This window comes from Cladophialophora immunda, assembly GCF_000835495.1.
Source record: "Cladophialophora immunda strain CBS 83496 unplaced genomic scaffold supercont1.5, whole genome shotgun sequence".
Classification (NCBI taxonomy): Eukaryota; Fungi; Ascomycota; class Eurotiomycetes; order Chaetothyriales; family Herpotrichiellaceae; genus Cladophialophora; species Cladophialophora immunda.
This window is the reverse complement of record NW_015622545.1, coordinates 1,792,318-1,806,626: the sequence shown is the minus strand read 5'-3', so window position 1 is coordinate 1,806,626 and position 14,309 is coordinate 1,792,318. Positions and strand designations below refer to the sequence as shown.

General features: G+C 54.4%; 8 protein-coding genes across 8 annotated transcripts; 4 read left to right on the top strand and 4 right to left on the bottom strand.

Moving 5' to 3' along the window:
* Positions 1-469: 469 nt before the first annotated feature.
* Positions 470-1,851, bottom strand: PV07_08845 (uncharacterized protein; the record flags this gene model as incomplete). The annotated part of the gene is made up of 3 exons (XM_016396044.1): positions 470-673; positions 738-1,539; positions 1,604-1,851. The coding sequence occupies 3 exons, from the start codon at positions 1,849-1,851 to the stop codon at positions 470-472; spliced, it is 1,254 nt and encodes a 417-aa protein (XP_016245900.1).
* Positions 1,852-2,434: 583 nt separating this feature from the next.
* On the top strand, positions 2,435-3,578 carry PV07_08844 (uncharacterized protein). The gene is made up of 3 exons (XM_016396043.1): positions 2,435-2,744; positions 2,814-3,294; positions 3,351-3,578. The coding sequence occupies exons 1-3, from the start codon at positions 2,452-2,454 to the stop codon at positions 3,555-3,557; spliced, it is 981 nt and encodes a 326-aa protein (XP_016245899.1). The 5' UTR covers positions 2,435-2,451; the 3' UTR covers positions 3,558-3,578.
* A 159-nt stretch (positions 3,579-3,737) lies between these two features.
* Positions 3,738-5,912, bottom strand: PV07_08843 (uncharacterized protein; the record flags this gene model as incomplete). Its single annotated transcript, XM_016396042.1, has 10 exons — positions 3,738-4,068; positions 4,120-4,257; positions 4,324-4,410; positions 4,456-4,539; positions 4,596-4,893; positions 4,944-5,069; positions 5,120-5,225; positions 5,288-5,474; positions 5,526-5,578; positions 5,634-5,912. The coding sequence occupies 10 exons, from the start codon at positions 5,910-5,912 to the stop codon at positions 3,738-3,740; spliced, it is 1,689 nt and encodes a 562-aa protein (XP_016245898.1).
* A 402-nt stretch (positions 5,913-6,314) lies between these two features.
* PV07_08842 (uncharacterized protein) lies at positions 6,315-8,275 on the top strand (the record flags this gene model as incomplete). Its single annotated transcript, XM_016396041.1, has 8 exons — positions 6,315-6,687; positions 6,738-6,842; positions 6,899-7,138; positions 7,198-7,344; positions 7,404-7,515; positions 7,574-7,703; positions 7,763-7,984; positions 8,048-8,275. 8 exons carry the CDS (start codon positions 6,315-6,317, stop codon positions 8,273-8,275), a joined length of 1,557 nt encoding a protein of 518 aa, XP_016245897.1.
* Positions 8,276-8,713: 438 nt separating this feature from the next.
* PV07_08841 (uncharacterized protein) lies at positions 8,714-9,138 on the top strand (the record flags this gene model as incomplete). Its single annotated transcript, XM_016396040.1, has 2 exons — positions 8,714-8,895; positions 9,030-9,138. 2 exons carry the CDS (start codon positions 8,714-8,716, stop codon positions 9,136-9,138), a joined length of 291 nt encoding a protein of 96 aa, XP_016245896.1.
* Positions 9,139-9,172: 34 nt separating this feature from the next.
* On the top strand, positions 9,173-9,988 carry PV07_08840 (uncharacterized protein; the record flags this gene model as incomplete). Its single annotated transcript, XM_016396039.1, has 4 exons — positions 9,173-9,284; positions 9,371-9,398; positions 9,485-9,867; positions 9,933-9,988. The coding sequence occupies 4 exons, from the start codon at positions 9,173-9,175 to the stop codon at positions 9,986-9,988; spliced, it is 579 nt and encodes a 192-aa protein (XP_016245895.1).
* Positions 9,989-10,288: 300 nt separating this feature from the next.
* PV07_08839 (uncharacterized protein) lies at positions 10,289-11,296 on the bottom strand (the record flags this gene model as incomplete). Its single annotated transcript, XM_016396038.1, has 1 exon — positions 10,289-11,296. The coding sequence occupies one exon, from the start codon at positions 11,294-11,296 to the stop codon at positions 10,289-10,291; it is 1,008 nt and encodes a 335-aa protein (XP_016245894.1).
* A 359-nt stretch (positions 11,297-11,655) lies between these two features.
* On the bottom strand, positions 11,656-14,228 carry PV07_08838 (uncharacterized protein; the record flags this gene model as incomplete). The annotated part of the gene is made up of 5 exons (XM_016396037.1): positions 11,656-12,170; positions 12,259-12,479; positions 12,538-13,804; positions 13,862-13,956; positions 14,011-14,228. The coding sequence occupies 5 exons, from the start codon at positions 14,226-14,228 to the stop codon at positions 11,656-11,658; spliced, it is 2,316 nt and encodes a 771-aa protein (XP_016245893.1).
* Between the last annotated feature and the right edge of the window lie 81 nt (positions 14,229-14,309).

Here is a 14,309-nt window from a genome sequence, read left to right as displayed (position 1 = left end):
GAGATGCTGAAAGAGCAAGTAAGGCTACTGCAGGAGGCTGTGAATCAGCGCTGAGGTAGCTTGCGCCCGGTCGGCACGCCGCGGCTCTGGCATTCTTCCATAGTTTTACAACAATACAGGCCCTCCCATCCCAGTGGTGGTCCATGTCGATGCCAGGGCACTCATAGCCGCAGAACGCGCCTGAACTTCCTGCATACTCGACTCTGACATTTTTTTTGTAATTGACTAGCTAATGTTTGTGGAATCTAAACTAATGGGTGGCATTGAGCAACCCCGATATGGGCTGTCTGTGCCATGCGCATCTCGCACCGGAAACGCCGGCGCTTTTCCCCCTTCCTTTTTTATGGTCACTTTGGTTGTTGTTGTTGTTTTTGAGAGTTGAGATTCAAGATCTTTTTTTTTTTTCCTTCCTTTTTTGTCGTGCCTTGCGAGGCGGGAACGATGGGGGATGTGCTGCTTGCTGGCGAGATTACTCCGCGGTGGCTTTCCAGGCTCGGTTATCTTGCTCTGCTTGGTCTATCATCGCACAGATCTCTTTGGCGCCAATGAAGATCGGAATCATCTCGAGAAAAGGACATTGTTTCAGGTCTTCGTGGGTTGCGAAATCTGCCAGCGAGAGCCGTAGTCCAGCCTTTGGGTCCGGGTTCTCCACCCCTCGCTCACTCCGGATGACCTAGAACAGAGAGAGAGGGTCAGTATGGCAGTCATTCCGAAGCGCGAGATATTTGGCACCGTACCATAGACTCAGAAGAAACACCAACGAGCTCTTTATCGTTCACCACCGCTCTCCAGACCGTGAGTCTTGCGCTCTTCCATTGTGCATAATCGACATCAAGGCCAACGACAGCCCGGATTTCACCTTGAGTGCATTTGATGTATTCCAGTGCCATCCTCTCGAGGTCCTTCTTGGATTGTGACCAAGCTACTTCGATGATCAGGGTTGGCTTGGATCGACCTTCGAGACCGAATTGGGCGTCGGGGTCGCGCTGGACTCTCTCTCCGTTCTCCGTCCGATAGGAGATTGTCGCTGATTCCAAGTCGACAACCCTCTGGCAATACTCATCTATGCTCTGTGCGGTTTCACCCATTCTGCGCGAAGCATCTGCCATTCTGTAAGCACCTTCTTCGACTCTTCGACCGTCGCCCTGCATTCTTTGACCGTCAGCAGCAACTCGTCGGCCGTAGTCGGCGATCCACTCTCCGTAATCTGCGATGGTCTGACGAAAGCAAGGACTAATCTCCCCCAAACTAACAATGACCTCGCCAGTCTTAACAAGATCCTCACCACAGTCAACGACGCTCTGACCGGTCTGGAAAACCTCCTGACCCAGCCGAGAAAAATCCTGACTGTGGTCTGAAAATGGCCGGGAGTCATCAGCCAATCTCCGATTAACCCCAGGTTTGTAAGGAGCGGCATCACTGGAGTTTTGTGCTAGAAGGTCTCGAATTTTAACCGCGAGTTGCAAGACAAGGCTTTCGTGTCCTCTGCTGGTCGGTGTTCGGAGGGAGAGTACTTGATCCGCACGAGAGTAGTCGTACCTACGGGCCAGGTGATCAGTCAAAGTGTGTACACAGAATATTTGTGGCACGCGAATACGCTTACTTCAGGTCGCGCCAAATAGAAGACCGATTGCCTTTCAGCCCTTGCAGCTCTTCGAATTGCAGGGGTGCCAGGCGAAACTCGGCCCAGTCCGGTGTTGCGAAAGATGGCGATGTCGCCCAGTCGATGATACGTTGAAGGTCAGGATGGTAGAGGCTGGTGAGTGAGATCGGGGAGGAATCAGGAGGACATGGTTTGTCAGAAGTAGACAAGTCACCGTCTGAGCGAGGTGAGGTGGAATTGCTACTCATATTGGAGTTGTTTAAAATTTATCTCTCGGGGTGGTTTTGGCGGAGCGTAGAGACGGTAGTGCGGCCCTTCTGTGGAAGTGCGGTCGACAACGTATCGCGACGTTGTCGTTATTGTGGTTGTTTTGGACAGACAACGGTGAACAAATATTCAACGCGAAAGTAACAAGTTATATAGGTAGAAACCATTATCTACGGTGCAACATGCAGCCGTCCAGACGTCTTCGGTGGCGCATGCGGCGGCATAGGCACATCTCCTCACAACAGTGTATTCCCCAAATGTCTTCCGGCAGTCTATGTCAAAGGGCGAGGCGCTTTGTCTCTAAAGTCGCCACAGCGACCCGGCTGTGGTGTGTCGGTGCCGGTGCCGTTCCTTGTCAAAAGACATATCGACACATGCTACACCCTACACAAGAGACGCACATCTTTCGTAATATTTCGTAGAATAGTTCTATGCGCCGCCGTATGGAAGACTGCTCATTGCAGTGCTTACTCCGCCGTACATTTTAGAATCCATAACACCGCGGCAGTGATTGTCTATGAAAACATCATTTCACCCATCAGTCGCACAGCTTTGGTAACAGACAAAACAAGTGACCCGCGATGGCTACCAACCAGGAACGCGGTAGCGTCTCTACGCTTCACAATAATGAGATCAACCCTGGCGCTGCGGATCATGCTCGCCTCCAGGACACCTCAACTTCTGACTCAGGCTGTGAATCTCCATCCGCAGCTGGTCGCCAAATCAAGCCCGAATTGCAAGCTTTACTCGACTGGCTCGAAGAGGGCAAATCCGACAACTCAGTCGACAGGATTAACTTCCCCCTCCCTTTCGAACAATACGAACAATTCAAGGAATTGGGGATGGTGGAGGACGGTAAATTAGCTGGAAGAAGGTACGGGATTGCATCTCTCAGGGCATGAACAACGTGATCTTGAAGCTTTGACTGACTTGTGCGCGACAGATTCAGATTCGACTACGACGGCGACGACGAAATCCTCACCATCAGAATGCCCGACCTCAGACACGATATCATTGCCGGCGAGGCGGAAGATCTACTGAGAGACTTCATCAAAGAGTCACGAAAACACACCAACCCCGCCATTGCCGCATTTGCCTCATCCGTGATGTCTCTCTACACCTCTGACCTCCACTATCCTGCCATGATTAGTACTCACATGACCGAACATACTCCTGACCTCTCGTTTGGAAGCGCATTCAACGCGAAATACCCAACTATGGTTGGTGAAGTCGCAAACTCGCAGACAACCAACCAGCTGCAATCCAAGGCCAAAGGGTATATCCAAGGTTCTCGGGGTGGCATACGAACTGTCCTCTGCATCGATGTTGATTATTCGGGGAAGAAGGGCGCACGCTTCTCGGTCTGGCGGGCGAAATTTGACGACGACGGAGGGTTTCAAGGTGCCGAGTGTGATGATACTGTGGTAAGACAATTCCTTTCCATCATATGTTTTATGGGCTATTCCTAACTGTCCATTAGGAGATCCGCAGCAAGGATGGCCTGAAGAATCCAGAGGGCAAAGCCGGCCTCGTGTTATCACTGGAAGACTTTTGCGGTATTGGAGAAGTCACTGATGTTACACCTCTCAAATCAGTCACTATGACTCTGTGCACCGACAAGCTATACGATCTCATCGAACTCGCCGAGATGCGGCAGGCGTCGCGCAAGGCCGCATGGGCTAAATGAATCTTGGAATGAGGGTGCAAGAGTAGCTACCAGCTGCCAGTGTGGAGGAACAGACAAGCATGAACAAAGATTGCATCATCGGGCAAGATCAACATCCTTACGTAGGAGGCGCGGTTTGCATGGCGATGTGTACCTAAGTATCTGTTGCAAGGCATCATAGGCGTCAAAGTCGAGCCCAAATCAGAGCTTTGATTCTGAAGTCGAGATGCGTTTCGCCTTGGACAACAGTCGCCGTAGGATCTTCCCACTGTTGGTTTTCGGCATAGTGTCGAGGAAGACAACGCCCCCGCGAAGCCGCTTATAGGGAGCGACCTTGCCGTCCACGTAGGCGCGGATCTCTGCCGCCAGCACCTTGGCGTCCTGACGTCCTCGAGTCCCATCCGCCAACGTGATATACGCATTGGGAACTTCGGTCGCCTGTGCCTCGTCATAATGTGCTGTTACCCCGGCCTCCTGAACCAAGGGATGGGAAGTCAAAATCTCCTCGAGCTCGGTGGGTGCCACTTGAAACCTGTTCACAATTAGTCGAGACGCTCTCGAGATCCCATCAGAGGCCATGTACCCTTTGTACTTGATGAGTTCCTTCTTTCTGCCAGTGATGTAAAAGTACCCTTCTTCATCGCAGCGGACGAGGTCTCCTGTTCTTACCCAGCCGTCGTGGAAAGCTTCGCGTGTAGCTGTCGGATTGTCTTTGTAGCCCCTGAGATGACCGTGTGAGGCCGTGTCTGGACTCATGACTGAGGATGCATGCAGGGACTGAACTCACATAAAGACAGATGAACCCCTCACTAACAGTTCCCCAACCTTGCCAGGCTCAACATCAAGCATGTCATCGTCAACGACACGTGCTTCCCTGTCTATTCTCAGCACTCGACCCACTGCTTGGGCGAAGACTCACATGTCTGGGTACAGCTTTCCGATGCTCGCCCCGCGGCTGTTTGCGACGCTCCTCTTCAAAAAGGTCACCGTGGCTTCCGTCGAGCTACAGTCCAACTAAGCTACGCTACAGGCAAGGGAGATTACTGGGAGAAGACGAACCCGTATTTCTGAGTGATGACCACTTCCGGAGCCCGTCTCCGTAAGACTGCCACGAGGTCTTCGCCGAGCGGCGAACCCGAGCAAATGATCGTTCTGAGACTTTGCAAATCCAGGCTTTGGGTCAAGGGGCTTTTAGCCAGGCGCACCGCCACCGGTGGAAGCACGTGCATCCAAGTGCAACGGATCTCCGAGGATCGTTGGATGAATTCCTCAAAGGTGTAGGTTTTCATCAGGAGCGTGTAGTTGCCCAACCAGACAGACGCTATGGCAACGACGTTGAAGCCATACAAATGACAAACTGGAATAGTTAGGGCGGGCGGCTCTGCGGGCATCGGGCGGGATATTCACGCGGTGGAAAGAAGACCTCTCTCTGCTCTCCGTTGTATACGTCCGGGTCTGCGATGCGCGTCGCCAAAAGGTGGGAAATGATGCCATGGTGGGAAAGATAAGCGCCTTTTGGATTGCCCGTGGTTCCTACCATCCCCGTCAGCCTTGTAACAGTGGCCTGGCGGCATGATCCTCACCCGAGCTGAAAAGTATCACCGCAGGCACTTTGCGGCTGTCTTCGTTGGTCAAATCTAGGGGTGGAACTGCCTCGTGTGCTGCACTTCCGCTGATATCATCCGGAAACTTGAATGCGTTAGCAGAAAGGGAGTTCCAGATGATGCATCCGTGGCCATGAAAATCCTCACCAGTGGCAGATCAGCTGCACGACCACACAATGATACGATCTTTGGATACTTGTCTCGCCGAAGCTTCATCAAGGACAGCGCCTCCAGAAGCACTGGGAGCAGGTCCCTGTAGACAGCCACCACTTTTGGTGAACACACTTGGAGGTAATGCACGAGCTCGGGAGCGGAGGCCAGATGGTTGATTGCACTGCCCATGTCAGCGGAACCTGACACCATTCGGAGACAGTGCACGCCTTACCCAACAATCCCTCCTGCCCACAAAGCAGAGTGCGCAAACACCATCCAGTCAACCTGTTGTCCTCTGAGTGACCATCTCGAGCATCTGGTTTGCGCGGGAGCTGCTTACGGCATTGGGGCAGAGGATCGCCGCGACGTCGCCACGTTGGAAGTCGAGTGTTCGACGGAGGCCCCATGCGCCTTTCGAGGCGGCCTCACGTATACCGCCGTAAGTAACGCGTTTCCGGGTCCAGTTGTCCTCCAAAGTGACCTTGTTGTCTTGAATTTGTTCTGGATTGGTTTCGACGAGAAATTGTGACAGAGAGACGTTTGTGGGATAATTGGTCGGTGGGCAATTTGAGCGGTAGATGGCCGCCTTCGGTTTGGCTTCAGCCCGTGATGAAGCCATTGGGACGTGATTGTGACTTTGTTGGGTTTGAGCGCGCAAGAGCAAGATCGAATGAAAGTGGCTTATATTGTCATCTCTGACAAGGTCGCTGGTCATATCCCGTGATTCGGGAGTGTTCCCAGAAACGAGCTTACAAAATTGGGGAAGCCGGAGCCAGCAATTCGCCCTCCCGGGAAGCACGCCAGCGCGGGAGTGTCGGCTTTGCGTCGTGCTGTAGCTTCTGGTTACTGGATCTTACACAGTCGGTTTCGGTGGCTCTTCATCTGTATTAGAACTGGATATCCCTGTGAGCGAGCCGCCGGCCTGTAGAGGACCGACCCTTCCCATCACCTCAGTATTTCACCCCCGTCTGGCGACTGTCCTCAGCTGCCTGCCTGCCCACCTTTCAATCGTTTTTCTGAAATGGCAACCCCCGTTGTCGTCGGCGTGGCTGACGTGGTCAATCGATCTCTGGCACCTCGAGACGCACGTGAGCCGTTGCAATTGATGGTCGAAGCCGTCCAAAACGCCATGAGCGACACCGGGCTCTCTCCGTCATCCGCGCAAAAGCTTCAGTCCAGCATTACCAGCGTGTACACCGTTCGCTGTTGGACGTGGCCCTACGCAGACCTACCTGAGCTCCTGGCCCAGCGGCTGGGCGTCACCCCATTACACAAGAGAGCCAGCACGCAAGGGGGCCACAATCCAGCCATGTTGTTCGATGAAGCCGCCCGTGCGATATCGCGGGGGGAAAGCAAAGTGGCCGTGCTTGCCGGCGGAGAAGCCTTGGCTTCGTGTAAGGCTTCTCCCAACCAGCATTCGCCTGCGTCGTTGACGGGCTGGTAGTGCAGGCTTGGACCAAAGTCAACAAGGGGTCACCGCCGCCTTGGACCCCTGTCGAGCAGGAAGTAGGCGCCGTATTTTCACCAACCACAAGGGATCTCGAAGAAGGTATGGACGCAGTGCGAGGACTAGTAATGGTGACAGACTGCTCAGCTCCATCACAGGTCTGGGATCTATCCATTCCATCGGCAGACCGATTCAAATCTACCCGCTGTATGAAAACGGCTTCAGAGCCCACCGCGGCCAATCCCTGCCTGACAACAACCGCGAGTCGGCGCAGCTGTACGCAAGTTTTGCCAGAGTTGCGGCGCAGAATCCACGCGCGTGGACCTACGGCCGACCGGCAGAAAGCGCGGACACCATTGGCAAGGTGACCAGGAAGAACAGGATGATATGCATGCCCTGTAAACTCGCCCTGAAGTTATCGCGTTGCGCTCCTCTTCTAACCCGTGCCTCCGTCTAGATCCGCTTCTCATGAACGCCTATAATACCGTCAACTGCGCGGCAGCTTGCCTCCTCACCTCGACCGATTACGCTCAAGAGCTTGGTATACCCAGTTCGAAGTGGATCTTCCCTTTAGGGGGCGCCGGCACGAGAGACAGCCTTGATTGTAAACACGCGAAAATCCCCATCTTGTTCTGGTTCGGACTGACCTTGACACCTACATAGTTTGGGAGCGGCCAAATTTCCACTCCAGCCCATCCATCTCACACACGCTCGACGCGGTTCTAAGAGTGTCCGGATTGACGAAGGACGAAATCGATCTCTATGACATCTACTCGTACGTACGCCTGGTCAAAAGTGCAAGTTTCACACGATAACTGACGTGTGAAACGCAGTTGCTTCCCCATTGTCCCAAAGCTGGCGTGCCACCATCTCGGCTTGTCGATACTCGAGCCTGCGAAGCCGATCACGCTGCTGGGCGGCTTGACCTTCTTCGGCGGCGCGGGCAACAATTACTCGATGCACGTAGGCAGAATCGGCGGAATGGAGCTTCAGGAGCGAGCCTCCCCGTTGACTAATGATAGGCTCTTACGGAAATGGTGCGACAACTTCGCCACCTACACGGTCCCTCTCGCAAAGGGCTGATCCTGGCGAATGGAGGGTTCATGACGTACCAATACGCGCTGTGTCTGTCGAACGAGCCAGGGAGCAGACAGTATCCCAAGCAAAACCCGCTTCCGGAGGTCTGGCCAGAAGACACAGCGGTTCCACTCGATCCGGAACCACAAGGCGAGGCGACCATCGAAGTAAGTCGTATCATCACATCGAGACTAAATCCTCATCTAATTGCTGGACCGGAAAAACAACAGACTTATACGGTAGAATTTGGCCGGGATGGCGCTCCAGTGGTGGGACATATTGTCGGGCGCACGAAGAGCGGCGGGAGGCGATTCCTCGCAAACCACGCCGACGTGGCGACCCTGCAACAGCTCGCTAGCGCAAGCGAGGAGCAGATCGGCAAGTCGGGGACCGTGAGGCAGCATCCAGGGGTGCGCGGGAAGAATTTGTTCTCTTTCACCAAGGAGAACAAGCTGTGAGTGGATAAGTGGCTCCCTGGAGAGATAGATAGGCAAAAGCACCCAGACCTGGTAAACCCCTTCCTAGCTGAGAGATTGGATCTGCCGGTTCATACCTTGTTTCTCGCTAGGTGTCTGTCTCTAAACCATGGTCTGCTGGAAACCACGTTTTCCCAGCAATTTCCTGTGATCGGCTCGGCATCGTTGCCGAGTGGCCTGTGAACCTTGGACATCTTCGCTACGACGAGGCGGCAACGCAAGCGACCAGCTCCACTCTATCGGGGCTAACTTGTTAAAGTAATGAAGCAATGAAGCCACCTCGTATAGACTGGTTTAAACAGCTTATTTTCCTCTGTTCAAATCACGGCAATAATCGTTTCATGTACACAAATATACACACACACGCACCTTGAGTAATTCGGAAGAAGCGGGGACTTGCTTTGGTGGCCAGGCCCAGAAATGTGCACTACACCTCCATTCTCGCGCCCGCCGCCGACGCAGCACAGCGTGACACTATCATATCCCGCGCCGTACACGCTGCTGGTCACCATCGACCGGGCGAAGAGCCACAACTCGTTACCCTTGGAGGCGTCGTACGAGCTGGAGGCGCTCTGGCAGTGGTACGATGCCGAGGACAGCTTGTCAGTTCCAGTTTTGCTCTCTCTTCTAGTTAATAAGACACATTGCACGTACCATGCACCACTATAACGACTACCACCACCATTGGAATGAGTTCTGACTTCTGACTTCTGACTTGCGTCTCGTTGCATTGCAGACGGGTGGCCATCATCACAGGCGCGGGGACGAAGGCGTTTTGCACGGGCATGGATCTCAAAGGCAGGGCACCCGGGTGGCGCCGCTTTGCCCTGGCCTACAGCTTCTGACTGACTGGGAACAGAACGACTGAAGACGCAGGACATGGAGCCGGCGCAGGCAGCGAGGCAGCAGTTCCCCCCCAGCGGGTTCGCGGGCATGACCAACCGAGTCGGCGTGAAGCCCATCCTGGCGGCGTGTAACGGCTACGCTTTCGGTTGGACATCTCTTCTCTTTCTAAACACCCTTACACCTATACATGCATATATTTTTTTTTCCAGAGGCTGATTAACGCGACATCAGGCGGCGGGTTCGAAATCATCCTCAACGCGTAAGTTCTCACTCCTTTACCTCTTTACCTCTTTACCCCGTGGCACCGTTTCCTTCCAGCTCCAGCTCTAAAGCCTTTGTGGACAGCGACATCGTCATCGCCTCCGAATCCGCGAGTTTCGGTCTGTTGGAGGGCAAACGCGGCCTGGCCGCCCTTGCGGGCGCTCTTCCCCGCGTCATCCGCAACTTCGGGCTCCAGCGCGCCATGGACCTGGGCTTGACCGCGCGCATCCTGCCCGTGCGGGAAGCCCAGCAGTGGGGCCTGGTCAAGGACGTGGTGCCGGCGGAGCAGCTCGTCGAGCGCGCGGTCGCGGTCGCGCGCGAGATCACGGCGCTGAGCCCCGACAGCGTCGTCGTGACCCGCGCGGGCATCAGGGAGGGGTGGGAGGTGGGGAGTCTCAACCGCGCCACGGCGGCGACGGCGGAGAGGTACAGATACAGACTGTTCAGTGGGGAGAATATGCGGGAAGGTAAGCCATGCGATTATCTAGTCCGCCCGAGGGAGGTAGTAGAATCTGACACGCGCGCTGCACAGGACTCGCAGCGTTTCAGGAGAAGAGGGAACCGGTCTGGAAACCATCCCGTCTGTGACGAGCCGACGCTTCTGCGTTGGAACTTGGGAGGCGTTTAGGGTCATCTGTGCATGTGCACTTCGGTTCTCGCTACAATGCAGCGGTTCACACCAAAAAAGTAGACTGCGGTCTCGTCTGGGGTATTGCTGGGCACGAAAGCCAAGACCTATGTTTCCCAAGCGAAGTCCCGATTTGCTATTGGTCCTCGGAGATCCGCAAAGCCCATTATGTATTATTCTTCCGCTTGTGTTAAACTCATTCCGTGACATTGATCTGGATACAGCTCGCACACACCTCTCGATGGCAATACTATGACATATTACAACTTCTCCTGCAGTTGGAAGCATTCAATCTCGGCCTTCATTCCAACCGTGCCGTCCTCCTTCTGGATCCACAACAACGCCATCCCGGCGCCGCGCTCGAGCATGTTGAGATTGCACGTTTCGTTGACAAACAGCGGCTTCATTGATTGATAAGTTAGCTTCCTGGCCGAGGTCGGCATCTGGGGCCTGTCTTCAAGATCGGAGTCGCTCTGTTGCGTCGCACGGCTGTCTCCCCAGAGGTCGAGGAGAAGAGTGATGCCCAACGGCCCCTGAGCAAGGAGCTGCGGGTACTTTTCGACGTCCCGGGCCCAGGGAAGCGAATAGTGGATCCTGTGGGAATTAAAGGTGAGTGCAGAGTACCGAAATACAGTGACCTCGTCAAGTCTGACTGTACGGCTGAGTGCTTTGGGATTTGCTCCCTGTTGGAGGGCCTGGGCAGTTGATGGACCTGGATGCCTTTGCGATTGGGATGGCCCCTTTTCCGTCGTCCTTGAATTGCTGGTCGCGTTTTGCCTGAGCAGCACGTGTCGTCTGTCAGTCACAGCCAACCCCTTTCCATTCTCCAGACGTCGTGCAACCGTCAGGAGCAGCATTTCGTCGCCTTGGGCATCCCGTTTTACCTCGCAGGTCTCAAGCTGCGTCGTCTCAAGGACTGTGTCGCCGACCAGGAGCGGGTTGGCACGCTCCCACACCATCTCACCACCGCCCCATATCCGCCGTTGAAAGGGCGGTTCGGCGGTGAAAGTTGAGTCGGTGCCGTCCTCGTTCAGCCTGTTCGTCGTGGTTCTTGGGGTGAAGTAAATCAAATGAGCTCCCGGCGGCAGTACGGTCCCGTCCCTGACATTGTCACCTAGATTCGGCCGGTTAAGGGTATAAAAGAGGAGGCTCAGTTGGTTTCCATCTAGACGCTGAGTCCGTTTGTACACTTTGGACTGATGTGTCGCCTGGAGGCGCGCCGCGACAGCTTGCGTACTCATTGAGCTGTTCGCATCCTCCGAGAACATAGCCGAACCGTCTGATTAGAGTGCTGGAGCACGACGTGCGAGTTGGAAGAGAAGCGGAATGGTATGAGGATGATTGCAGTTTCCAAACGAACATGGGGCAAGAGAGGTCGTTTACCGGATCAAGCCTTTCCAAGCCTACCAAAATCGGCGGCTTAGCCTGGTGGTCGGCATCGATCCCGCAACTTGAACTTACAGCCATGGCATCAGTGCTGAATCCGATTTGCAGGTGGGCACACCGGCCGTTGTCCAACGCCTTGGCTACCGTCCACAAAACCAGCAGGAGAAAAGGCTCCAGGTCAAGCATCTCTACAGCTACAAGGACCAAGAATCCGGAGCTGATCGCGCCAAATGATATGTTCTCAGACAATGGCATCGAAATCGGTCGGATCCAGAATGTTATCCAGAGTGTTGTCGTCCAACAAAAACGAATCCAGGTCAATGTTCCACGGAAAGGATGAAGATGCGAACAGCGAACTCACATCCTCATCGCGTATCGGCTCAGGGAGATCCGGATCACAGATGGCCAGATTGCCTTCGAGGTCCTCGTCCACCAGGTCCCGGATGGGATCACAGCCTGAGTTGCCGTTCTCGGTCACGCCGCGGCTTCCATGCAGCGGATTGCGACGGCTAGGGGAGGCGGTGCGAGAGGGCTGAGAATGTGCACCCCTCTGGAGCACAGCTGGCGAAGTCTTATATGCCAGATGCCGCTGCAACTGCTCCAACATTTCAAGGTATCGTCCTGCCATGCTTTTGCCGGTCTGTTGCATCCCACGGATAACGTCCTCAGCCAGCTTGACATAATGAGAGTAAGACCTGTTGCAGTGCTGTTGCGCGATCTGTGTAGCAAGGAGGATAGAAGTGGCAGAAAATATATCTATGGATTCCGGTCAGTGTTGAAGCGGGAAGAGTTGTTCTCAATAAGGCGTCATGCAACCAAAAGGGTGGAAGGTGGCAGAACGTACAGTTCAGATCATACCACCAGGCGCTCTGAAGACCTCGCTTGTAAGAGCGTGAAATGTGCTGGATTTGTTCGATTGCTGCATTGATGCATACTTCGGCTCGCAAGGTGGCTAGCTTTTCGTTGGCTGCTCCGCGAATGGGCTCGAATGGTGTGACTGTCTTCCCAACAGAAGAGATCTGCATAACGCAGGGACGATGGAAGAGGATACGCAAATTGAGGAAACTACATTATTAGAAAGATGTCATGGAGTCAACCGGCGCAGACAACCACGGGTGCTTACCGAGACGTCAAAACAACCCTTTGTTGCCAAAATCTTTTGTCCGTGTCAGACGTGTTTGAAGGATGCAGATGGGGCGGGAAGTTGGCCATCCATTGGCAAAATCGGTCGTCGATATCCAGGACCCGGGAATGCTCCGTCCGCAAGTCATACACCTTGACCACTTCGCGCATGAAGCCACACTGACGAATCGTCGCGGCGAAGAAGGCCATCACGCGCGGTTCCTCACCAGTGTTATCGAGTCGTTCAGCGGCCTCCGCACCGGCGGTCGGAGACGTTGGTGACGAAGGCGGCAATGCTCTTCCATTGGGAATCTGGTCGTCATCCAGTAATGTGATGCCTTCTATCAGGGCAAATGCGTCGGGTGAAATCATGGGTGGCCGGCCGAGCATCATAGCTGAGACACTGTCCAGCACGTAACACGCCGTCCATATGCGCTTTTGGACCTCTCGTACCAGCGGCGTCCGCGAGCGTTGATATGTTTTCTGCAGATGCAGTCCGAGGCTCTGAGCTTGCCGAATAGCCAGTCCGATGACGTTCCAAGAATGGTTCAGGTTGGCAGAACTCTGCAGGTAGAGACTCATCAGGACCAAAGCTTGCAGCGACTCCAAAGTACACACGCCGAGGATTTCGAATTTGATGAGGGATGTCGCCTTTTTGAAGAACTCCTCTCCCAATTCTGGCGATATGTTGGGCGAGAACTGACAACCCAGTGCAAAGATGGTGTTCACCGTTGCGATCCACGCGTCAGTCTGGCGTTCTCTCGAGGTCCACATGGATTCATAGCGTCGTTTGAAGGTCGGACCGTGCATAAAAGGGTATTGTGGGTAACAAAGCTCCATATAACAGTCGACCAGGTGATCTCCCAGATACCGTTGCGGCCAGGAATCGGCAAGGTCGCCTAAAGAGATGGAGTGAATTCTCGGCGTGCTCTGCGAAGCGGTTGCTGGTCGTCTCGGGGTGGGCGAGGAGCTCAAGTCCTGATGTTGCTCAAGGAGGTCATCCTGTTCGAGAACGGCCTGACAGAAAGTCAAGGTATTTGCAGCACCCAAGTAGCCCTGTGTCGGTGGTTCTACAGTTTCTGGGGTAGGATACGCTGGCTTGGGCACAGCCTGCTCGAGTTCTAACTCAGTGAGAGTGCCTCTAGCCACGGCGTCATGAGGCTGCCTCAACCCAAGGAGTGGGGTGTGTTGTGGTGATTGTCCGTGTTGTGCTGGTCTGGTGCCATGTAGTTTTGATGTCGGCAAGGTGGAGTCGGGCTCTTCAGAAGCTAGGCCTCATTAAAGATATGTCAAGACAGAACAGTAGAAGACTCTCCATTGCTCACCGAGACTTGCGACGTCGCCGCGACGTTTTGCCGGTCTCGCACCAGAGAGCTCCTCCTCGAGATGGTCGATGCGCTTCAGGAGATTGTGCACGTAGCTGGATAGGACATCAGCCGCCCGAGGCTCTGTATGAGTCCAAGGAGACACTCACAGCCGGGTCACGTCGGCCTTTTGGCTGGCCGATTCATAGTGACAATCCAGATTTTGGACGGCACAATGCTGACATGTGGGTTGGGATCCGTCACAACGCTGTTTTCGGGCCCGACAGGTCCTACAGGCCAGCAGAATCCTCCTTCTTTTCCGTTGTTCCTTTCCCGCCGGTGGAGGTTTCGAATTGCAGTTGATAGCGACATCTTCTTTGGCACTCATGTTTGACAGTGGGGTGGCGTACAATCCAAATGGAGGGAGAAATCCTGGCTGCTTTTCTAGTGCCCCTGCGCGTTGACGAAA